The sequence below is a fragment of the Ranitomeya variabilis genome, chromosome 4, assembly GCF_051348905.1.
Source record: "Ranitomeya variabilis isolate aRanVar5 chromosome 4, aRanVar5.hap1, whole genome shotgun sequence".
In the NCBI taxonomy this organism is placed as follows: Eukaryota; Metazoa; Chordata; class Amphibia; order Anura; family Dendrobatidae; genus Ranitomeya; species Ranitomeya variabilis.
In genome coordinates, this window is record NC_135235.1 from 475,143,602 (window position 1) to 475,168,242 (window position 24,641).

The window sequence follows — 24,641 nt, forward strand, 5'->3', positions numbered from 1 at the left end:
AATAAATCAGATGAGTGGAGCAGAGAAAAAACCCAGCACAGATTAGGGTTACAAACTCATCCGACTGAGCTCACTGACTGATGCAATAGAAAGTGCAACTATGTCTATAGAACACAAACTGTGCAAAATTGATAATGAAACTCAAATGTATAAGTAAATTTTAGTCCACGTTACATGCATTTTAGTAAAAAAAAATACAAAATTTCAAGACCATAGCAATGGGTGCAGCTCAAGTAATCATCTGTACAAACCCAACAGCACATATACTTTCGCTTGTACGGAGGATACTAAGGCATTTCACCAGATAGATATATTGCATTACTGACTACAGATGCTGCTTGCTGTAACAGTAGGACCCATATCTGCATCAGTGCAGTTTCTGGTGTGATATAGAAAAGGAACGGCTCCGCGATCACATCATCCATCTGATGCGGCTCCGCGATCACATCATCCATCTGATGCGGCTCCACGATCACATCATCCATCTGATGCGGCTCCACAATCACATCATCCATCTGATGCGGCTCCACAATCACATCATCCATCTGATGCGGCTCCACGATCACATCATCCATCTGATGCGGCTCCACGATCACATCATCCATCTGATGCGGCTCCACGATCACATCATCCATCTGATGCGGCTCCTCGATCACATCATCCATCTGATGCGGCTCCACAATCACATCATCCATCTGATGCGGCTCCACAATCACATCATCCATCTGATGCGGCTCCACAATCACATCATCCATCTGATGCGGCTCCACAATCACATCATCCATCTGATGCGGCTCCACAATCACATCATCCATCTGATGCGGCTCCACAATCACATCATCCATCTGATGCGGCTCCACAATCACATCATCCATCTGATGCGGCTCCACAATCACATCATCCATCTGATGCGGCTCCACAATCACATCATCCATCTGATGCGGCTCCACAATCACATCATCCATCTGATGCGGCTCCACAATCACATCATCCATCTGATGCGGCTCCACAATCACATCATCCATCTGATGCGGCTCCGCGATCATATCATCCATCTGATGCGGCTCCACAATCACATCATCCATCTGATGCGGCTCCACGATCACATCATCCATCTGATGCGGCTCCGCGATCATATCATCCATCTGATGCGGCTCCACAATCACATCATCCATCTGATGCGGCTCCACGATCATATCATCCATCTGATGTGGCTCCACTATCACATCATCCATCTGATGCCCTTGTTTTAATAGACCAGGATTGGTTTAAGCGACTGCAGATTTGAAGTCACTTTTGGGTATCACAAAAGGCATCACTGGCAAAGAGACATAACCGATGCCTAGTAGCACAGAACAATGGGCACTAGAATTTTTTATTTTTTTAATCAGACACAGGACACAGCAATTGAAAACATAATGAGTGTTTTATTTCAAAAACTGTTCTGTGCTCCTTGGCTAAAACCAGGCATGAAGCACCAGCAACAGCTGCTGTATTAGAACCCCCATCCTCTTGGCAGTAAGGAGAAAGAAGAGGGTGTAATCTTGCTTTAAATAAATTAAATATAAACATTTAACAAAAAAAGTTGCATCAAAAACGACTTGATTGCATATGTCTCGTGACATTAGAACAGCGCTTGTACAAAAATCAACATTCACTCCAAAAATGGTTTGCAACACCTTGCAGAGCAGACCCTATTGCGCAGCAAAGGGATTAATTTAAAATCCAAGTGTTTCATGCAAAAAAAGTCTTACATTAAAAAATATTCTTCTCTCTCTGGAAAAAACAAAACTAAAGCCCTTTCTTGTTTTCAGTAGATTTATCTTGCAGACAATTGCACAGTGAGATCTATTTGTAATTCACTGAGCATGGATTTGGTCCATTAATGTAAAAACAGAGAATACTGCGTCCCTAATATACCGTATGTGCATTCAACTAGATGTGAGGTACAGGAGATCCCGGATGTTGCCTAGGACTGGAAAGATGGCTTAGATCGTGTTCTTCATTACTATACCTGGTTGAGGGCTGAGAGGCTTACCTGTCATTTCACAACTATTGCTTATTTCACTAAATATGCATTTACAATGAAGGATTACCATGAACGATTATCTTAAGAACACTCCTTTACAATGATCTTTCAGTGTAAATTAGGTGTCGATGACCCCAAACCTCTTTCTTTGGGTGAAATGATCTTTTTTGCAAAACAAAAGATCTTTCTCGGCAACACAAACAGAAATCGCGCTGCCGAGTAAAAGGGAAGCCTATGTGCAATGAGCAATCTGTTACAGATCATTCACATCGGTAAACATGTACCGAATGGCAGTTGCTTAGTGCCACCGGTCACTTTATATGAAGAATGGACCTCATGACTGAAGCAAGTAAGTTGAGGAATGTGCCTATCCAGCCATCTAGAAGAGGAAGCTCATATTTTAAGTGACTAATTTTAGGGTCAGGGTGTGGGGGAGGTTGTAAACAAAAAAAAAAATGTCCCTTAATGTGCCTCAACACGAAATAGTAGTCTGCCGAAAGCATAGAAGTTGAGAAGCCCCCATACACATTAAATGATCAGCCAGTTGTGCCAAATCGGCATGTGGCTGACTTTAGTGTATATGGCGACTTTGAAATCACAGCTCAGTGCACAAATCAACATTTAGTGCCAATGCTTTCCTGATCTCCTTGGAAGGAATAAATATGGGGCTCACATAAAGAGCCATAATATGTTCATACACATGCATTGTCAATCTCATAGTTTAGTAGATTTGGACTGGGACTTGTACCACAGGGCATTGGGGTATTGGTGTATGTAGTACCCTTATCATTTAGAGCAATGTTGACTACTTCCCACACCAGGATCTGTGATACAAACAGAGTAAAGGCTACACGCCTACCCTGAACCCTTCACAAAAATGTGAAGGTATACGCAGAACAGAACCACACGATAAAAAAACTGTAGAGCAGAGCCCTCAGAGGTCTTGAGAAGCAGAAATACATTTCAAACTGCTTTGGTCTTCAGAACTCTAAAGTTACGTCTTTTCTAACGTTTCTTCTAGTGTTTTTTCTAACCCAGAGGTTTGTCTGTAAACTGAAGTGAGATGAAATGTCCCTCAGAGGCAGCATTCATTTTTACCAGAAAATAGCAATTCTGATTGAGAACTTCATGTTTTCTCCACAAATGTTCACATCCTTTCAGCTTCTGCTGCTGTTAAATACACCAATGCTGGACATTTTCTATTATCTCAATGTTGGGGGTTTACAATAGTGATAATGCGTAAGTTAGAGGGGGGATTCCTGAGCTGACGAGGTCCTCCAATCTTTGAAAAGCTCAATCACTCTTCCATACAAATTTCAAAGTCAAATCAGTGGATCCATAAGCAGGCACTGAGATTTGGACTGGCTCAAGAATTGTCTCAGATATTTAAATCTCATTACTGGAGCTAAAAAGAAATCAAGTACAAATTGTCCAGATGTGTGTGTCACATGAGTTACAAAGTTAATATGAAAATCCATGTCACATTTAATTCAGAGCTCAATCTTCCAAGATCGTCAGGACCTTCAAGTTGTTCTTTCAAGAAGCTTCCACTGTTCAGAAGCCAACAAGTTTAGTGGAGCACCTGGTCAATATCATATTTCTCACAAAACTTGTTGGTAAAGGGAATACAGGTCAGATATTCTATCCAAGGCCAGTTGATTGGATAAACGTAGAGCCAGATAACGAGCGACGCAAAAAGAGCTATAAAGACCATGAGTGAAACCATTATCATGGCTCTCTTGCGGTACTTGTCAGCCGTGCCAAATGTAATGTATGGGAGGAAGGCAAATGAGAGCAGAAGACCACTTAAAAAGCCAAAAATATGAGCTATGTTATCAATCCAGGGAAGAAGTCCAAAGAGGAACAGAAAGAGAACAATTCCACAAAGCTTGAAGAGTGCCTTCCATGGCTTGGCCAAGATTTGCCAGCTCTGGAAAAGTTCAACGAAAAGGCATGCCAGAAGACCAAATTGAGATCCTGCTGGACCAACCTGCAGGAAAACACACAAAATACAAGTAAAGTATATGGTAAACCCTCACATTTGTGATACAATGTGTTAAGGTCTGTTTAAGTGGATCAACCAGCAGCAAGACACAACCACCGTTTGGTAAACATTTACAAATAGGAGATCGTTAGAACACCTATTTACAGGCAAAGTAAACCATGCGCACTGACCACTGAGTGAACTATATCGCTCACTGTGCATAGGCCACTAGGATGATTCACTGCACAGAATGATTTTTTTTTGTGCTGCACAAAATGTAATTTCACCTGATGAACGGCAGCCTGTTTACTTGGCAGGATAATCATGAAACACTAGTTCACGATTATCTTGCAGTGTAAATGCCCCTTACTTAACTCCAAGACCTCAGTCCTCATGTCAAACTCAACAGTGTCGAGGAAGCTTTGAGAACAAACCTGTCTACTAGTGATGAGAAAACGTGAGTGTGCTCGGGTGCCATCCGAGTGTCTTCGGCGTGCTTCAATATGTTCTCGAGTCCCGAGGCTGTATGTCTCGCAGCTGTTTGACAGCCGCAACACATGCAGGGATTTCCTGTTTGTAACGCAATTACCGCATGTGTTGCGGCTGTCAAACAGCCGTGAGACATGCAGCCGTGGGGACTAGAACATGTTATTCGAGCACGCCCGAGATACTCGGATAGCACCCGAGATACTCGGATAGCACCTGAGCGTGCTCGGATAACACGTTGCCCAAGCATATTTGCTCATCATTATTGTCTACGTTTCCCTATACCTGCCAGTATCACAGAGGGGACAAGCTAGCAAAGCATACGAAAAATGGGGAAAGATTCCAGCACAACCATCCAGGGATAAAATGGATTCTTTATTAAAACATAGTTAAAACATTAAAAAGGCGAGGCCTCGTATACCTGACGCGCTTCAGGTGTACACACACCCTTAGTCATAGGCTATGACTAAGAATGTGTTTACACCTGAAACGCGTCAGGTACGAGGCCTCGCCTTCTAATGTTTTAACTACGTTTTAATAAAGAATCCATTTTATCCCTGGATGGTTGTTCTGGAATCTTTCCTTATTTTTCGTCTACATTCCTATGATCACCAGCGGAAACGGCCGGCTCAGGAGGAACTCTGGGCCAAATTTCCTGCTACACATTCTCAGCGTGGTAAGCTCCTTCGTCCCTCTCCCTGCATCTCACCAAGCTAGCAAAGCAGTGTTTTTCTGGAGCTAAAAAGGTAAAAATTAGATAACTGATCCTGCGGAGCCAGAATCCGGAAAAGAAAAGTAATTAATCACTTCTGTCACAGAAATGCACAGCTGTAGGAAATGGGAAATATTAAAGAATGCCCCATATCTCACTTTCCTGGCCCCTGTATCACATGATATGACATATTTAAGATCTCTTAAGTCACATCTGAATTTTTTTGTGGAGCCCTCTTTGCTATGTACAATGTGAGGACAGTGAAAGTGTGGTGACCCAGTGAGAACTATAGACAGATACACTTAGGAAATGGGTGACAAATCCTGGCTGTCTGATTACATGGATTACTGGCAGGCCTTAGGCCAGACAGGTAATCTCTAGATAAGCCTATGAAAGCTAGAAAATAAAGGAGCACGAGAGGGGAATTCACGTGCGCATCAGACCATGGGGGCTGGTTTCTTATGGACACTGAGCTAGTAAAAAATAAAATAAAAAGCAAATACCTTGACCTTTACATATCGTCTGGGAACATCTCATCTACACACTTTACTTTGCCCAAACTAAACTTTCACATTATAAAATATCACACATTAGTTCATACATATAAATTAAATGTAGTAAAAGTGGTTGTCTAGGAAAAAAAACATGGCTGCTTCCTTCCAAAAAAAGCAACACACCAGTATACATGTTATATGTGGTATTGTAGCGTGGCACAATTCACTGCAATGAAGGAGAGGCAGTAATACCAGACATAACCAGGGACAGGTGCGGTTCTGAAGAAGGCAGTCACGTTTTCTAATCCCTTTAACGGGTAGAAGCTTTGAAGTGCATTATATGTGGTAAAGGCCGAAACTGCATTTCTATCACACAGGACTTACCTCAGCCCTGTAGGGCAGGAATAAGGCACTGGCTAGGTTCCCTGTAATGCCACTCAGTATGTAGATGATGAAGATCCGAAGCCAGCCTGCCAGCTTCTCTAGATCCCGCAGGACCGTCATCTGGAAAATCACTGACACCAAACAATGGACGATCCTAAAAGAATAAGGAAGTGAAGCTAGCAACCAAGCATCTTAAAAGGAGGAGACATATATTCAAACCCATAGCAACTTTACAGCCATTTCCTTACCGTACTCTGAAAAGTGAAAGCTGCATGGTAGTTGGATGCTAAAAGGCCAGTTTTATGAGTTATTTTATTTTTTTATAAATAAAACCTCAGAATAGGAATGTCCTAAATATATAGGCAGATTCAAACAGTCTCCGGTCATTTAAATATGTATCAGTGCACATTGTAGTGGATGAATGTAGGAGCTGAGAGACAGTTATCAGCAATGCATCAGTTATTGGGCAGAGTGCGGTTTCCATACAATGAATGTTTCATCACCAAGAGATTATCACGGCGTGGACTACAGCTCACGTAAGCTCAGGTCCAACTCCGCCCCAGTACTGATTAGCAGCTTACTGTTTTTATACAATGTATACAGAAAGCTTCTAAATCAGGGATGTGGCGGGTTTCCCTTTTTGAGCTTTGCTAGAGCTAAAAACTCTGTTACAACTGCTGCACCCAGTAAACTAAGTGACATCGCTGGAATCAGGGGCTCTTTTCCTACATTATGCTGCTCTCAGATGAGGTAGTAAAAACCTGCCGACAGATGCTCTTCAAATGTTTTTTTCTTTTATTTTTTTACATCAAGCAGAATTATGCAACTTTTCAATTCAACGTTCTTTAACCATGAATATCAATTCCTTACCACTTTAAAGATTGGGGAGATGCCCCCAACTGATTACACCTAATTGTCAGTTCACATATATTTATTTCTTTAGGAAGAATAACGAGGAAAAGGAACCGTGCAAAGATTATATATATATATATATATATATATATATATATATATATATATATATATATATATATATATATATATATATATATATATATATATATATATATATATATATATATATATATATATATATACACATACATACATACACACATATACAATCCAAAATGTATTTCATGGGAAATACACAGGTACTAAACTAGATGTTACGAGAGCTGATGGGTCCACCTCAAATCCAGAGGTTGAAATTCATTGGAGCCTCTACAGTTCTCGTCTAGAAATGCTGCAGTGCTATTAGCTTTGAAACCATTCATTCAACCATTTAACTATAAATATTCTCACTGACAAATACCTACCCAGCATGAAGGAAAAGGGATAACCACAGTCTGTAAAACTGATCCGGGATCTCAGGATTTAGAAATGGCAGCAAGCCACACACTTCATCCAGACAGTGGACCTGCAGCAGATAAAACCATTTACCGACACAAACACGAAAATCAGCTTTAATGATATTACCCACTTCCAAGGGATTGTACACAAGTGCAAGTTATCACCTATCTGCAGGATCAGTGAAAATCCACTACTAATCTCGAGAAGACCCCTCTCTATTGAGCCCCATGGTTGGTATAACTAAGTGGTCTGTCACATGATCTATGTTTAGGAGCGCACTACTCTACTGCCTCTCGTGTATCTCTGACTGACACTTTGGACCAGTGGCTGTGTCACGCAGCTAGCCAAGAACACACCGATGCGAAAACGGCGTGGCGTCAGCTTTGCCTTTGCAGTAGTGATGAGCGAACGTGCTCGGATAAGGCGTTATCGGAGCATGCTCATGTGCTAAAGGTGTCTCAGGCGTGCTCGAAAAATATGTCAGAGTCCCCGCGCCTGATTGTCTCACGGCTGTTTGACATCTGCAACACATGCAGGGATTGCCTGTTAGGGAGCGCGTTCGCTCATCACTACTCTGCAGTAAAGGAAAAGCACAGGCGCACAGAAGCTGCCCAGATCCAGACCACGCTTACAAGTCACATTTTTGTTGAAGTTTTTTTTTTGAGCTACCATAATGTAACAGAGTGGTGGAGGGACACCATAAGAAATGTGGATTCCCCAATGCAGCCCTCTCCTAGTACAGAGATTATCCCTGCCTGTAATATTTAGGCTAGACATTAGAAAATTGCTGATAATGCAAATCACTAATAAGAGCAAATGATCTCCAGGCCATCTTATTCTTTTAGTAGTATACCATAACCATCTATTGGAAACCAAGACTGACCTGCGAGCAAAGTGTGGCCTCTTCGTGGAAATACCCATGCATGAAGTTACAGTACTCCCTTGTTGTAATTTCACAACTGAGAAACAAAATATAAAACAATAATGTAATTATAAAATGGGAAAACGACTTTCCTCTCCCACATTATACATCCTTACAAAGAGGATGCCATAGTTCTTACCTTCCCTTGGTGCCAATACAGCATGGTCTTCCTTTGATTTCACAGTCCATGTGTTTAAACCCAGTGTGGTTGTTTTTGGGCTGATAGGTGCAAATCTAGAGAAAACACAACTATTAAAGTGAATCTGTCTCCAGGTTTTTGAAAATCAGTCTGAGAACAGCATAATATAGGGGAAGATACCATGATTTCAGCGATGTATCACTTACAGGACTGCTTGCTGCAGTTTGGATCAATTGTTAGTTTATCTGCAGCAGCTCTAAAACTTCTCTCAATGCCGAGCTCTGTAACCCCAACCAAACCACTGTGACAGCTTTCTGCCTATGCAGAGTGTACACAACTGCCAATCGGTGATGGGGATGAGGTTATACAGTGCTCGTGAGTATGAAGGACTACCTGGCAGCAGGTTTATTAGTCCTCCAGTGGTGATCTCAGTGATTTTATCAAAAAATAAGCAGCCCAGTAAGTGACACATCGCTGGAATTAGTGTCTCTGTTCTCTACATTATGCTTCTCACAGATTAGTTGGCAAAAACCGGGTGACAGATTCCCATTAATTACCACCTTGCCCATCTAACAATCATTAACTCACTGAAAAACACTTACTGGCCACTGAGTGATGTCATCAGCCCAGACATGTGGGGTTATGGAGGCGGGCTCCTCACAAGTCCTAGTGGAAAAAAAAAACAAATTAAAAAGTTTACAAGACCACCAAAACTGGCATGACCAAATAGAACGTAAACTTAATATTCAAAGACTGGCCCCAAATGATGGTCTATTAGCACACAGAATGATGCTGGCACAATCTATAGCTTTCTCTTTTGCGTGAGTGACTTTGGATTGTGTGTATGGGATAGGGATAGCAGAATGTGAATCCCCAAATATATTTATCTGCAGGTAAACACACTTTTAATCCTTGTCTTCGGTTAAATTGGAAGTGCAGCTACAGAGAGAAAATGAAGTTGTGTTCTCCCTGCAGCCCCTCACTTACAGTCTATGGTGGCGGTGCAGGCAGCGGTAAAACTCAGCGCTCAATAGACAGCGAGTGCTGTAGGGCAGGATGTCGGCCATGATGCAGGGGCTGATTATAGTGCGCTCACTGTGTTGTGATTGGTGACTGCACAGCCCCTGGGAATACCCCAATAAGCGGAAGCGAGCAGCTGCACGGAGACTAATATCCCTCTTCCTATAGTGGCTCTTCCAGTTAGACTGCTAACATGTTTAATAGGTACTTGCTTTCAGATTATAGGCATGGGTGATAAACATTTTTTTTTTTGCTGACAGGTTCCCTAAAGCGTACAAAGCTACGGAATATGTTGCTGCTATGTAGACAATTGGACATAAAAGAGATTTTGTAAGTTTCATCTTTATCACTTCTGGAATGCAGCACAGCATATGCAGACATGCACACTGGAGGCTTACATAGGGATTTACAGATGGATCTGGAGCTCATGGAGGACCCAGCAGGTTACCCTGGGTTTAGTAGCCTAACAGACAGATGAGTGGCAAAGTCCTATTCCTGTAAGTAAGCCAGCATGTCACCACTGGCGGACAAACAATGGGCACGTGGCAAGGGAGCTGATCCTAACGGAGCACAATAGGTCTTGTGACAAGCAGACAGCTTTAGTAAAGTAGCCGTAGTAATCCAAGGCCAGGGATGGGGGGCTGCTAGCACACAGGTAAGGTGTCTGGCAGGACAGAGGCTAAACGACATTTTAGGCAGTGATAGGTACTTCACAACTCAAGTAAAGCTTTATATCAGGCAAAAAGACGAGCAGATACTGTTCCAATACTAATTATCTAGTGTACCCACTACCATCCACAAGTCTGGAGATGGCTTATGGCAGACCCCATCTACGGCAGGCACATATACCAGGGCATTTAGGTCTGGTAGGCCACGGTCTAGTGTAAAGGCTTCCTTCTACATGTCAACCAAAACTATAGTGTGGCTCCAATATCTTTCGATTTAAGAGCTGGAGATACCAAGGGATTTTCTTTCTCACCCTGCGGTTTACAGACATATCCAAACTTACTATTCAGAGAGATCAGCTGTATACTAACAGGCAAGGAATGGAGAAAGGTCATCATCTAATGTTTTAGAGGTACAAAGAAACAGGCCTGTAGTGATGGATGTAAAAGAATACCCACAAATTCCTGCCACAATATGCAAATTTCTGGACATAAACCATACGAGGCATTTGGAGTGGCCAGCCAATTACCCGATGCAACTGGGCAATATTTGGGGACACTGAAGGCCACTCCTTGGACCTCAGGAAGGCATTGGTGTATCTGTTCTGCAGCCATTATATGGCATTTTAACGATTTATCAATAGTTAATGCCATGAATGTCTGAACAGATTAAAAAAAATCTCAACAAAGATATCTCTTGCATATCCATTTAAAGTGACTCTGGTTAGTATGCCATACGTATGACAAGGAAGATGACAGAGCAGCCTCAGCTCTAATCAATTTCAACTCACCGAGGGTCTTGGTGACACACTGCTCCTGAAACTCTCCTTTCGCCATTCTCATTAAGTTTAGGAGCATTATGGTCTGGCCACTTTAAGAAAGTAGCCAATGTTTCCTAGAAGAAAAAACATTACATTTAGAAACATACTGGTAGTGAGACTTTTTTTTTTTATTATTGGCATATATTTTAAAAAGTTAAAAGAAATTACCAGGGGCCAACACAGTGTACCATTGGAAATCGAATACTAATAACCCAGTCAAATTACTATTACTCAGATAACGCCCCTCATAATCGAGGCACTGGGAAATCTTCCACAATTACCGTCCATTCATAGGGCTGCAAATTAAAATATCCTGAAAGACCCCTATCAGTATCCGAGCAGCAATAAACACTTGCAAAAGCTCCCGGTCCAGATGGACTCCCGAATGTACTGTAAAGCATGAGCGTCTTCTCCCCACTCACTAAACTTTCATAGAACACTCCTTTCTGCGCTCCTTCCTAATTCACCTTTTGCTTTATCTACACTGTCCTCCATTCCTCTTTGCGATCCCTTCTACGAAACTGGGAGGTAGGTTTGGAGTCAAATCTCCCCCCATGGAAATCATCAGCCTCCAGGCACATTATTATTAATGGATTGTTCACATCTAATGTATGCTTACAGTAGTATCTTACAGACATTTGAGGATGGTCACTATTTCTGCCCACTATTTGGAACTTTGAAAGCGATACAGCATGTTTTCTATTGGAGCTGTGACGCCATGCGGTAAACGCTAGAGATGAGCAAGGATGTTTGCGGGATTCTTGTCCAGTGGCCATGGGAATGTAGATTGTGAGCCCCATTGGGGACAGTGATGATATATGATATGTAAAGCGCTGCAGAATATGATAGCGCTATATAAACAAAGCATAATAAATAAAAAAAAAAAATCAATGACCTCAACAATCGAAAAATTAAAGGGTGCTCTTGCACATAGGTCAAGGGAGCAGAAGGAGGCCAGACAAATAGGCACGAGTTCAGCATATTCTATGAAGGTTATTAGACCAAAGGGTCCCATTTCACTGTTGGATCTGAACGTATATTTTGCTGCCTCGAACTCAAAGTGTTAATCATGAAGCCAAACTATAGTCACAGGCATGTGATGGTGAATGTGCGCCACCTACTGGTAATATATTGCAAACAGGGAGAAGATGGAAGACTTTAACCTTACCGAGCAGTCTCGACGTAGTGTCTGGACACATCCCGAGTTATCATTCTGAATGCAGCAGCCAGACTCGCGTTCAAGGTCGTGTTCTCTTTTTATCAGGCTCTCGATTTGCACATCTCTCCGTATGCAAGGGGAAAACTTCGCTCCCAAGTGGATGAGCGCTATCTGAAATGGCAAATTTCCTGATAAGCCTCAACATTTCCTTTAAATAAAGGAGGCCAAATATACAATGTGTAACCCTTTCAGAGCAATGAGAACTCTACTTACAGAACTGGGACCTATCCAGAAGTTTTCTTGCTGAATGTATTTCACGCTCTCATATACGCCTTTGTTCCGTAAAACCTACACACAAAGTGCAAAAGTTATAAATCCACTACACCGACATATAAAATACACAATATGAATCCCCATAGTGTCCACCTGAGTCAAGTTTTGAATGGACTATTATTTCATTTCTACTTGGAGAGTTCCGTTTCCCACTGAAAGTAACCAACAGAAGAAGTAACTTTTTGGGAAAAAGTGGTCAGTCCCATATAGTAATGAATTTAGTGACTTGTGTAACACACAGTACAGAATGGAGAACCTTCAATCTAAAAGAGACATTCCCATACATAGAACTTCTCCATGATGTCAGGGAAAACTTCCCATTTCTTGAAACCACAGAGTGTGTAAGAAAACCTCATTTTTACCCACCGACTCAAAACTGAAAACTATATCATAAAACTGAAAGATGGCTGGAATATAAGGCCTTACCTGGGATATTACATAAACATGCCTATCTTTAGGAGAACTAACGGCCGCAGCCAGCGTCGGACTGGAGCACCTTGGGCCCACCAGAGAAAATAATTCTTGGGGCCCACTATGTAGCTACATAGAAATAGATACAAGACCTCCAATTGTGCGGTAAAAAGCACTAATATCAGGGTATAATATAAGGTAGTTCACATCTTAATTATGTAGCAAGGGTTGGGGTAGCCCCCTCACAGAATATAATTTAGCCCACTCATAAAATATAACGCAGTCCCTTCTCAGAATATAATGCAGCACCCCCACAAAATATAATGCAACCCCCCCACAAAATATAATGCAACCCCCTCAGGTATAACGCAGTCCCTACCATAGAATATAATGCAGCACCCTCATAGGGTATAATACAGCCCCCTCATATAGTATAATGCAGCCACCACAGAATATAATGTAGTCAAATGTGAGAATGCAGCCCAACCACAGAATATAATGCAGCCCCCCATAGAGTATACTGTAGCCCCCTCACATAGTATGATGTAGCCCCCCAAATATAATGCAGCCCCCTGAGAGTAATACAGTCTCCCCACAGAATATAATGTAGCCTCCTCATAAAGTATAATGCAGCCCCTCTCCACCCCCATCATTGTCCTCATCACCACCTCCATCATTGCCTTCTCCCCACCACCGCTATCATTCTCCCCAACCACCTCCATCACTGCCCATTCCACCACCTGCATCATTGCCTCCTCCCCCATCATTGTCCAATTCATCACCTCCATCATCAGCTCCATCATTGCCTCTCCCACCACCATCATTGCCCATCACTTCCATCATTGCCTCCCCCACCATCATTGCCCATCACTTCCATCATTGCCTCCTCCCACCACCATCATTGCCCATTTCATCACCTCCATCACTGCCTCCCACCACCACCATTGCCCATCACCTCCATCATTGCCTCTCCCCACCACCATCATTGCCCATCACCTCCATCATTGCCTCCCACCACCATTGCCCATTTCATCACCTCCATCATTGCCTCCCACCAGTGCCCATCACCTCCATCATTGCCTCCCCCACCACCATCATTGCCCATCACCTCCATCATTGCCTCCCCACCATCATTGCCTATCACCTCCATCATTGCCTCCCATACCATCATTACCTATCACCTCCATCATTGCCTCCCCCACCATCATTGCCTCCCCTCACCCTCATTGCCCATCACCTCCATCATTCCCTCCCTCATCATGATTGCCCATCGCCTCCATCATTGTCTCCCCACCATCATTGCCCATCACTTCCATCATTGCCTCCCCACCACCATCATTGTCTTCCCTCCCACCATCATTGCCCATCACCTCCATCATTGTCTCCCCCCACCACCATCATTGCCCATCACCTCCATCATTGTCTCCCCCCACCAATATCATTGTCCTTCACCACACACACAGCTCACTGCAGCAGCAGCTCATCTCACACACACACACACACACACACACACACACTCTCTCTCACACACACACACACACACACACTCTCACACATTCTATGCTGGCAACAAAAAAATTAAAAATTAATTCACATTTTTTTTTTCTTCTTTTTTTGTTGCCAGCATAGAATACCAGGTTACAATGTGGACATTGCTTAGGATTAAGCTTGCTCTTATATCTGATGTCAGATTATTTTGACGAAATTCATCATTCTCATATAATTGTGTTAAATTATATTCTGTATTTCTGCAGTAATAATTTTTTCTAATAATTTACAATTGTGTGATCAACATTCTGTATTCCCATCTAGCCATTTTATTTGTTTTTGTGTTTTCTGTCTTGTCTTATATCTTGCTCTGCATGCACTCACATGTGTTTTTACTTTTTCAACAATTGTAATTATGCTAATCAACTGCAGCACCGGTGTGTTCACCGGATCTTGGTATAAAGGTATGAGACAAATCTTATAACAGATATCATGATTAAGGGTGCTCTGTCACCAGATACGCGTTGATACTGTTTTTATTTCTGTTGTTGCTGATGTTTTTATCCTCCACATATATTATTGAAGTGAATAAAGGAACGACACGTTTTTTTTCACTATTTCGTTGAGCTGGATTTTCCTTTTTTCTTTGATCCCTCCACGCCCTGACACAGCGGTTCCGTGCTCCGAATATTCAGAGATGTCAACTATGGTGAGCTGGACTTTGCTTTGTTTTAGAAGTAATGCAAGGAACTGAATAACGCAACTCTCTACATTGTTTAGTGGCTGATGACAGTACTGAAGCTCATCTCCCATACACTTATAGCTTGTCTTATACTTATAGCAATGGCAGAAGTCCACAAGGAGGATGAAAAACTTACATTATCTCAGAAGTTTAAAGTTGGGGTTCTTAAAGTCATTGTGGTGAGTAGATGTACGTACCAGTTCTGTGGTGGTGTGCTGTGCAAAACCAATGGGCGCAATGCCATATGTTCCAATGGCTAGAAGAGTGATAAGGACATGGACAACTGTGATCCAATAAGTGAAATAAGGCCTAGAAGAGAAAAAAAAAGATGTACAAATTAAATATTACACATTTCTTTAGTTGATTCCACAATCTTCACAAATGGAGATGAGCATATACAATGCTCAAATGCATTTATAAGAAGTTTTCTGCCACACCATGGCAGTCTATATCATATTCAAGTGTTATGAGCAGAGGATGCAGCACATCCTGTGTGATGCAGCTTTACTCTGCTCCCCCAGGCCTCCTGTTTTTATGAGCTGACAGAAAGGAACATTTCACAAGCAGGAGGCAAGAGAGACCGGCTGAAGAAGCCGCATCACATAGGTTATACTGAAACTCTGCAGTACAAGAGGACAGCAGCTCTGTGTCATTAATCTATCACTGCCTACCATTAGAAAAAACTCAGAACCAGTGAAACGTGATGAGACTCAGCAGAATCTCTGAAAAGCAGGTAATGATGGGAAATTTTAGGCTTCATTAGGGAATCATATCAGAGAAAAAGTCAATAAACTACAACAGTTAAATAAAAGAGTCATAAAAGAGCCTTTATATTATTCATTAACAGCCTATTCTGTAAGGATAAAAATGCAAGAGTGCTTCTTCACTTATCAAGACTGAACATTCACATTTAGCTTTTAGTGGGTTAGTATGGAACTAAATGTATGAATCAATGGGGTTGGACAGTGAAAAGTAATTTTTATTTATTATAGCGCCATTTATTCCATGGCATTTTTCATGAGAGGAGGGGTATACATAATAAAAACAGGTACAGTAATTTTAAACAATACAAGTTAGAACTGGTACAGAAGTAGAGAGGACCCTGTCCGCGAGGGCTCACAATCTACAATTAAGCACCTATCCACAGAATAGGTGATAATGCGCTGATCGGTGTGTGTCCCACCAATTGAAAGAACAGGGAATTTTTATCAGTTACAAAATGGAGCGGCTAGTCAGACACCGACCGCTGCTTCATTCATTCTCTATGGGGCTGTCGGAAAAAAGTCAAATGCAGCACTTGGCAGCCCCAGAGGGATGTAATGGAGAAGAAGTTACGCATAGTACATTCTAACGGGGGTAAAAGTGTCCTGTACTGCCGATCTCTGTGGGCCCCAGCGTTGATTTCCACTGTTCAACAAGATATCACCTACCCTATAGGTAATAATTGACTTTCATCAGACAACCTCTTTAATTAAACAAGGTTTCATCCTTTCTGCAGTTTATAATGTGCAAAGATCAGCAAATCTGATCTGAAGAGCCACCTGCAGGAGACTATATAAGAAAAGAGAAGGGAAGCCACAGTGCAGACTGACATTCAGTACACAGATGAAAATGCACATGGCGAAAATGTGAATTCTTTAGTTTTTTTATGTAACACTCGAAAGTATCAGATGGTTCTCCAGATGTGACATGCTCCCAGTACTAGTATTATGGGCTATATGCTACCGCCATTTCTTACCTGTGGCTGTCGATATGCTCCAGCTGAGTCTGCACTGTGCTGCTGATACTTCTTCTGTAAGTCCTATTTAACCAGTTCCCCACCACTCCCAAGCCATAACGGCGCTTCTTCCGATCAAATGCAAAATGCTTGACCTGAGATGCAATACGCTTCCCTCTACATGGGTGGCCAGGCATGGTTGGAGATGGCCTTATGGATTCTTTCCTGTCAGAAAATAGTTGTGACATTAACGCTTATTCAAGCAGCATTTCCATATTAATCTGACCCCATTGAAAGATTTAGATATAAAAGGCTATACAAAAGACCTATTAATATAAATACCGTATCAACCAGATGATTTTCTGTTTTTTGAGCCTTTTTCCTCCTTTCCATTCTAGAGCCATAACTTTTTTATTTTTCCGTCAGACATATGAGGGTTTGATTTTTGCAGGAAAAGTTGTAGATTTGAATGGCACCATTTACTTTACCATTTAATGCACTGGAAAATGGGAGAAAAATTCCATGCGTGGTGAAACTGCCACTCCTCCCCCCACCCTTCAATTCTACAATTACATTTTTGAGTTTTGTTATTACGGTTTGGTAAAAATGACTTCTGAAAATTATTCTACAGGTCAATACGAATACAGTGATATCACACTTATAGGGTTTATTTACCGTAGTTCCTTTTTTTGTTTCTAAAGTTTAAAAACACTTTTTCCCCAGAAATGAAAAAAAACAAAAATGTTGCTTGTGTCACTAGTTTCCCAAGACGCGTAAAGTTCCAATTTTTCCGTCTATGGAGCTCTGTGATGGCTAGTGTTTTCCGGTGTGAACTGATATTTTTACAGATACCAGTCTGGGGCAGAAACAACGTTTTCAATCCGTCACATAGTAGTTTTTTTTTTTGCAGGAGTCACAGCTACCTCCTCCCCAAAAAATAAATACACATATAGAATTCTGACATTTAGATTTTTTCTCTTTACGGAGTTTACCAATTGTGTTGATTCATCTTAAATTTGGATAGATCAGAGTTTTACAGACACCGTGTGCGTATTTCTTTTTTACCTTTAAATGGCAGAAACGTAAGTGATTTAAACTTTCATTTTTTAATTTTTACTTTATTTTGTAGCACCCTTGGGGAACTTGATTATGTGATTGTCTGATCTGTATACTATACACAGCAATAGTAGAGTATTCAGGTAAATTGTGAAAATTAAGGTCTCTTATAAACGATCATGACAGGGTACAGGGCTCTTCAGCATACCTCCCCGCCTGTCATAGTATCCCATCAGTGAGTGCCCCGCAATCGCTTACAGAAGAGCCAAATAGACTCCAGCAAGCAGCCCATTGCCTGGCAGAGAAGGGGCTGATCAGATTAGGGGTCTCATATGGTAATACGCTTTTCAGAAAACATGGAGACACTTACACAGTTGTAATGGGTCCCTCTGATTTATCTTCAGGAGTTTGCATGTGTGCTCTATAAGCTGCAGACAGGGGAGGAGATTCAAAGACATCATCAGGCATAGAGAATGCTTCATCATGCATGTCAACCTGTGCAAAAAAAAAAAAAAAGTTAAATGAAGAAACTTCCTTGGTGCTGATAAATAATAGCTACCTGAAATAAAATAAGAAAAATGTCTTGCCTTACTGAAGAAGGAGGAATCCAGAGTGTCTGGGGCATCCACTGTGTCCTCATCCATAAAACTTGGATAAGCAAAGCTGCATTTTTGCCCAGCTCTTCGGCTGTGGGGGGTGTCTAGTATGGGTCGACCCTGGAAATATTCAAACAGAATGCAAGATATAACCTCAGCAAGTCACAGTCACATGGACATGCAATGTGTGTCTTCTTTATGGAAATGACATGATACAGGCATGGCTAAGGTAGGTAATATAAGTAGAAATACTGCTCATTGTACCTTAATAATAGCAGCTGCAGCACGAAAGCTCATGTGGGCAACACTTTCCCTCTTACGTCGTGGTAAACGGGTGTACCCTGAACGTACGCTGGTGAAGGAGGTCAGGGACATTACTCCAGGAGTCACTGGGGTGACTCCTGCGTGAGGGGTTCTTGGCCGGTCCACCTCATCTGGATGTCGAAATGCACGTCCACGTGCCAGCGGGTCCACAATCTAAGGAAGAGATGAATAAAGATGACATCTTGTTATATAACAGGGGCAAAAATTGTTGGAGACACTTCATTCAGAACATTAACAGGTGCAATGCCTCATGGCCTTCACTTAGAGAAGACGGAAAAATTCTAATTCGCTGGTCACTATACACGGGGTAAGACCAGTGCCTGATGGACTCAATATACTGATCAAAGGCTGCATTATGTTAAGTGTCTGACCTATATAGGAAAGTGCCACGTCATGCTGCCCTTTTTTGGGGGTCTGCATACACGGCCATTATTAGTCAGTAGCTGAGGGTTATCATGCTATGATGGGGATCATTTCTGCACTAGACTGAATTGTTACAATGGTAAGTTTAGGTTTGCCTACCTTGGGTAGCCGAGAGGTGGCAGGAGACTCCGTCGCCTGGAAGGAGGGTGTTTCCTGGCTGGGCAGCTCCATATCCCTTTGGTATTGGGGCTTAAGTTTTCCATAACGGAGGCTGCAGTGACGAAGACTTTTGCGTTGCCACTGTTGTCTCTTCCCTTCCCAGTCATTGCTGACTCCGAACCACTGCGCTGTACCTCTGAGAGAAGAAAAGATGACACACTGTAGACTACTTTTCATTCAACCCAACCATACTCATGAATACTCAATTCCAAAAGGTTGCACAAGGTGGTACCGACTAATGGATTACAGTTATTTCTGTAGTGGAAAAGACACAGCTTCTATTGAAATCAAGAAGAAACCTGTGGAAAGTAAGAATTCCCGGCATTCCCCACATTCTCCTGGATAATAAATGTTTTATCTATTATACAATGCAGTAAGGGAATTTCACAAAATTGTTTTTTTTTTCTTCCTGAAATATGGTAAATGTGATGTCCCTAGCATCCTTCTATTATACTGTGATGACAAATGTGCCGCTATCGGGTGAGCTGAGCACACGTCTCTCTGTAGTCAGCTCTTCTAAATCCATTTACGGTTCCTTTTTCATGTAAAGATGACAGTTTCCGGACTACAAGCCAGCAGATTAATGTACTTGCAGCAAACTCCCGGTAGATTTACAAACTTAGAAGCTTCTACAACTGTGAGTGAGAATGGACATAAACACATGCTGTGACTTAGAATCTGGACAAGAAAATAAAGGATTTTAAAAAGGCACAACTTTTACTGAATTTTATATTCAGAGGTAATCTGTGTTATATATTGTGAAAATGTTCCTTTAGACATGGATTTTGTAAGGATCTGGAATGTTACTTACTTTCTTATGCTCTGAGAAAGTGACGTCTGTCTTCTAAACACGGGCCGGTCACCTGCGCTATCTTCCGCCCTCCTTGGTTCCTGCAGGCTGACACTCTTTTGGTACAGTGGTTTGGTAAGGGGCTGTAAAAGTCAAGTATATATACAGTAAATATATCTTCAATCAAAGGGCTTAAATAGACTTATTTACAGAAGTTATCGGCAAATGTCATATAGAAATAGTTCAGATGACAAATTTCATGTCACCACTCCATACAGAGAAGCTGATCAGGGTATGTGATGTCTATGTATATACTAAATTTATGTACATTTATACCATACATATAAGCCAGATATGTGTGTGTAAGCACAGAACCAGACGGAAGGTGCAAATCCAGAGAACAAATTTTCCTGGAAAAAGTTAAAATTTTCCTATGAAAAAAAAAAAAATTTGCACCACATTTAAAACCCGTTGAGCATCCATCACCATTTCATTTCCATTGACCCCTTAGTAACAGAGCCAATTTTTTACTTAATCTTAAGGACCAGGCCACTTTTTACAATTCTGACCACTGTCACTTTATGAGGTAGTAACTCCGGAACGCTTCAACAGATCCCACTGATTCTGAGACTGTTTTCTCGTGACATACTGTACTTCATGATTGTGGTAAAATTTCTTTAATATGAGTTTTGTAATTTTCAAACTTTGAATTTTTATGCCCTTAAATCAGAAAGATATATGTCACACAAAATACTTAATAAATAACATTTCCCACATGTCTACTTTACATCAACACAATTTTGGAAACAATTTTTTTTTAGAAGTTATAAGGGTTAAAAGTTGACAGGCGATTTCTCATTTTTCCAACAAAATTTACAAAACCATTTTTTTTAGGGACCACCTCACATTTGAAGTGACATTGGGGGGGTCAAGATAACAAAGTACCCAAGAGTGACACCATTCTAAAAACTGCACCCCTCAAAGTGCTCAAAACCACATTCAAGAAGCTTATTAAGCCTTCAGGTGCTTCACAAGAACTATAGCAATGTGGAAGGAAAAAAATGAACATTTTACTTATTTCACAAAAAATTTACTTTGGAACTAATTTTTTTTTATTTTCACAAGGGTATCAGGAGAAAATGGACACCAAAATTTGTTGCGCAATTTCTCCTGAGTACACAGATTCCCCATATGTGGGGGTAAACCACTGTTAGGTTGCATGGCAGGGCTCGGAAGGGAGGGAGCATCATTTGACTTTTTGAACGCAAAATTGGCTGAAATCAATAATGGTGCCATGTCGCGTTTGGAAACCCCCTGATGGACCCAACAGTGAAAGACACCCAATTCTAACCCAAACACATCCGCACCCCCAGACCCAACCCACCACTCTAACCCTAATGGAAAAGTGGAAATAAAATATATTTATTTTATTATTTTTTCCTGACTAAGGGGGTTGATAAAAGGATAAAAGGGGGTTTTATTTACTATTTTTTTTAAATTTTGATCACTGTGATAGACCCTATCACAGTGATCAAAATGAACCAATAGGAAAAATTTCCAATTGTTGCCGGCTGACAGATCTCGGCGGGTGCACTGCACATGGAACCCTATTTCTCTCTCCTCTGATGTGCAATCACATCAGAGAAGAGAAATTAAATGGAAAAATCGACTTTTTTTTGCGGACACCGTTATAACGGCGATCGCAACACCGGGGGTCGGTAAAAACCGACCCAAATCATGTTCTCTGGGGTCTCAGCTACCCCCGGTAGCGGAGAAATTTTGAACTCTGGGCAGCACTATACCCTTAAACATCACCGCCGTTAAAAAGCGGTGCTGTGGTTTAAGTACCCTTAACTGCCGCTGTTAAAAGGAGTATCGGTGGTCGTTGAGGGGTTAAATCAGTCATCGTCCTCCTCCCTAATGTCTTCCTCTTCCCTACCGTCAAACCCTCCTCCTCCCTACCATCAGTGTCACCCTCTCCTTCCCTCCTCCATTCCATCACCCTCCTCCTCTCTCCTCCATACCATCGCCCTCCTCACCATCACCCTCCTCCTCCCTACTATCACAGTCACCCTCTTCCCCCCACCTTCATATCATCAACCTCTTTCTCCATCCTCCAAATGATCAAAATCATAGTCTTTCTCTATCATTCATATTGGTGTTATACCCGTAACTGCTTGGCATCCCGCTCTGCTTCAGTTGGAGGGATCGTAATGGAGAGGTTTGGCGGTTTTCGGCTTTGTAGGCGCGAGTTGCTTCCATTCTTGTTTACAGATGCCATGTCTACAAAAGAAGAAACATACATGTCAAGCCGCACACATTATATTCTTCTCTGAATTCTGTCCTGCCATGAGATCCCTGCAAACAGCGATCAGCTGCAAATAGGATGAGAGCAGTGTAAGCGCCATAAAGCAATTCACAGCCTAGCACTTCTGTACAAAGATGGTGAAATATTCACCGACGACCCTGCTGGACATCAGTACATATCTATACCTTTACTCACATAGTGAAAATGTCAACATCAGTGTGTAATGAACGAAAATAGAAAAAAAAAAAAAAGTAAAATAATCCATAAGGGTATATTTGATGATAATAAAAAAATGCAGTTAACCTATTAAAGTATGCTAGCAAGCCTTTTAACAAAAACTATATAAAAAATACCAGTAATATATCAGTATATACCCATGAAAATGGCGACTGGCCCATCAATAACAAAATGAGGAGAAAAAGGAGTCCAAAAAATGGAAATAAAACATATCAAAGTTTATTATTCCAAATAAATAACATTTCCAAAGGAAAATTACAAAAAACTGTATTAAAAAAAAATTCATATATATTTATATAATACATGGGTTAAATCTGAGAACCGTGATTAACTCTGTGGGTGTGAATAAAGGCCGAAGATAAGGTAAGGATTAATTGTGAAAAATGCAAGTGGAAGAGAAGGTAAGAAAAGTATGTGATCCCATTAGAGGATCCATCCTGCCTTAACCTCGGCCATGCTCAACGTCGCTTCCTCAAGGAGCGGTGGGATACTTGGCAGAGGTTAAGGCAGGATGGAGCATCCATTATGAGTAATTTTCTTTTACTTCATTAAAATTAATTTCTACAACAGCAATGCATAATGTGGGGAAATAATTGTATTCAGTGCATGTTATCTCTATGGCCATGTATGGCTATATGAAATACCTATGTGCACAAACATTTAGTGAAGGTCTTTAGTAGATCATGGAATGGGATCATATACTTTTATTTCTCCTCATTTTGTTTTTGCGTTTAACAAAAACTGTTGAGGGTCCTTCGTAAAGTGTAATACTGTAGAATAAGTGCTGTTTGGGCAAGTTGACCAAAGCTACCCTGGAGCAGAAACACTGCGTCTAATTGAAGCCGAGCGCCTGCTCTAACCCAGAATAACTAACAATTGGGTTCATTTACACCAATATGACAGAACCGTGTATACACAGTGCTATGCAGCCAGTGTGTGCACAATACATCATCTCCAGTGGGAGAGCAGATGGCAAAGTTTTTCACACATGAGTCAGTGAGTGGGAGCAATCAATGAAAGGCAGCGTTCACAAATGTAAAGAGGGGAGAATGTAAGACCTTGATAAAGCGAGGCAACAAGGAGCCCAAAAGCTCAATACTCCATGCCCTATGTTGCAGTGAGTTTGAGGGCAAAGACCTCTCAGGACTAATTTATGATGCAAATCCAGAGAGAGACGAGGGTAAAAAAAAAGGCATAAACAGGGGAAATGATGAAACACCAGTCAGCTCTGGGGGTTTCAGAGAAAAAAAGGATTTGAAAACGGTGACTAGTCCAAAAAGTAAGCAGAGACCTCACCCGCATTAATGGTGTACACCCCCCACGTAAGGAGTGACTGGTCAATCTAGATGTCCAGGCGTGGATCTGCCCCTTGGATTAGTCACCTCACACCGCAGTGTTTCAGAGTGGAATATAGGTGCTCCTAAAAGAAGGCTTCTAATCACTGCCATCTGTGGTCCAGGCAGCTAACCGCTACCGGTTACATTGGCACAATTTATCATTGGTCATGAGTCATAACCAACTTGTGGAGACAATTAGAAAGGCTTCTAATACCCTATTTTCACTCAACGGTTCTTTTTAATGTTTTTGAAGAAAACCCGCTCTAAAATCCACAAAGAGTATTCAAAGCCACATATTTAAAAGTTAGGGAACCACTAAGAGGTTCACCGTGACGTGGCAGGGGGCTTCATACAGTCAACCCAGAACGTTAACTAAGCTCATGTTCAGTTTTGTAAATTCTTCCCTAGTCGCAAATGTATGAGTTTTGTTTGTGTGATCCAAGTCTATAGCTAGTTATGGGAGCATTTGAGCTATAATTATATCATATTCTATTTACCATGTAACTATAGGATTAGTAATGGATAGGTGTCATATTGATGCCTCTCCATTAC

The 24,641-nt window shown here is 41.5% G+C and overlaps 1 protein-coding gene across 3 annotated transcripts in view; it reads right to left on the reverse strand.

Annotated features, from left to right (window-relative positions):
• Window positions 1-1,409: 1,409 nt before the first annotated feature.
• RHBDF2 (rhomboid 5 homolog 2) overlaps window positions 1,410-24,641 on the reverse strand; it is a 111,224-nt gene continuing 87,992 nt past the window's right edge. For all 3 annotated transcript variants that reach the window (XM_077251823.1, XM_077251826.1, XM_077251825.1), the window contains 17 exons: window positions 22,375-22,490; window positions 20,229-20,350; window positions 19,358-19,553; window positions 18,776-18,988; window positions 18,503-18,631; window positions 18,286-18,410; window positions 16,881-17,084; window positions 15,340-15,451; window positions 12,442-12,516; window positions 12,178-12,339; window positions 10,980-11,083; window positions 9,106-9,169; window positions 8,504-8,598; window positions 8,326-8,401; window positions 7,409-7,509; window positions 6,090-6,243; window positions 1,410-4,019 (listed from right to left, as the gene is read on the reverse strand). In XM_077251823.1, coding sequence (XP_077107938.1) covers window positions 3,600-4,019; window positions 6,090-6,243; window positions 7,409-7,509; window positions 8,326-8,401; window positions 8,504-8,598; window positions 9,106-9,169; window positions 10,980-11,083; window positions 12,178-12,339; window positions 12,442-12,516; window positions 15,340-15,451; window positions 16,881-17,084; window positions 18,286-18,410; window positions 18,503-18,631; window positions 18,776-18,988; window positions 19,358-19,553; window positions 20,229-20,350; window positions 22,375-22,488 — 2,466 coding nt within the window. In that variant the 5' untranslated portion in view covers window positions 22,489-22,490 and the 3' untranslated portion in view covers window positions 1,410-3,599. The remainder of the gene's footprint in view (window positions 4,020-6,089; window positions 6,244-7,408; window positions 7,510-8,325; window positions 8,402-8,503; window positions 8,599-9,105; window positions 9,170-10,979; window positions 11,084-12,177; window positions 12,340-12,441; window positions 12,517-15,339; window positions 15,452-16,880; window positions 17,085-18,285; window positions 18,411-18,502; window positions 18,632-18,775; window positions 18,989-19,357; window positions 19,554-20,228; window positions 20,351-22,374; window positions 22,491-24,641) is intronic.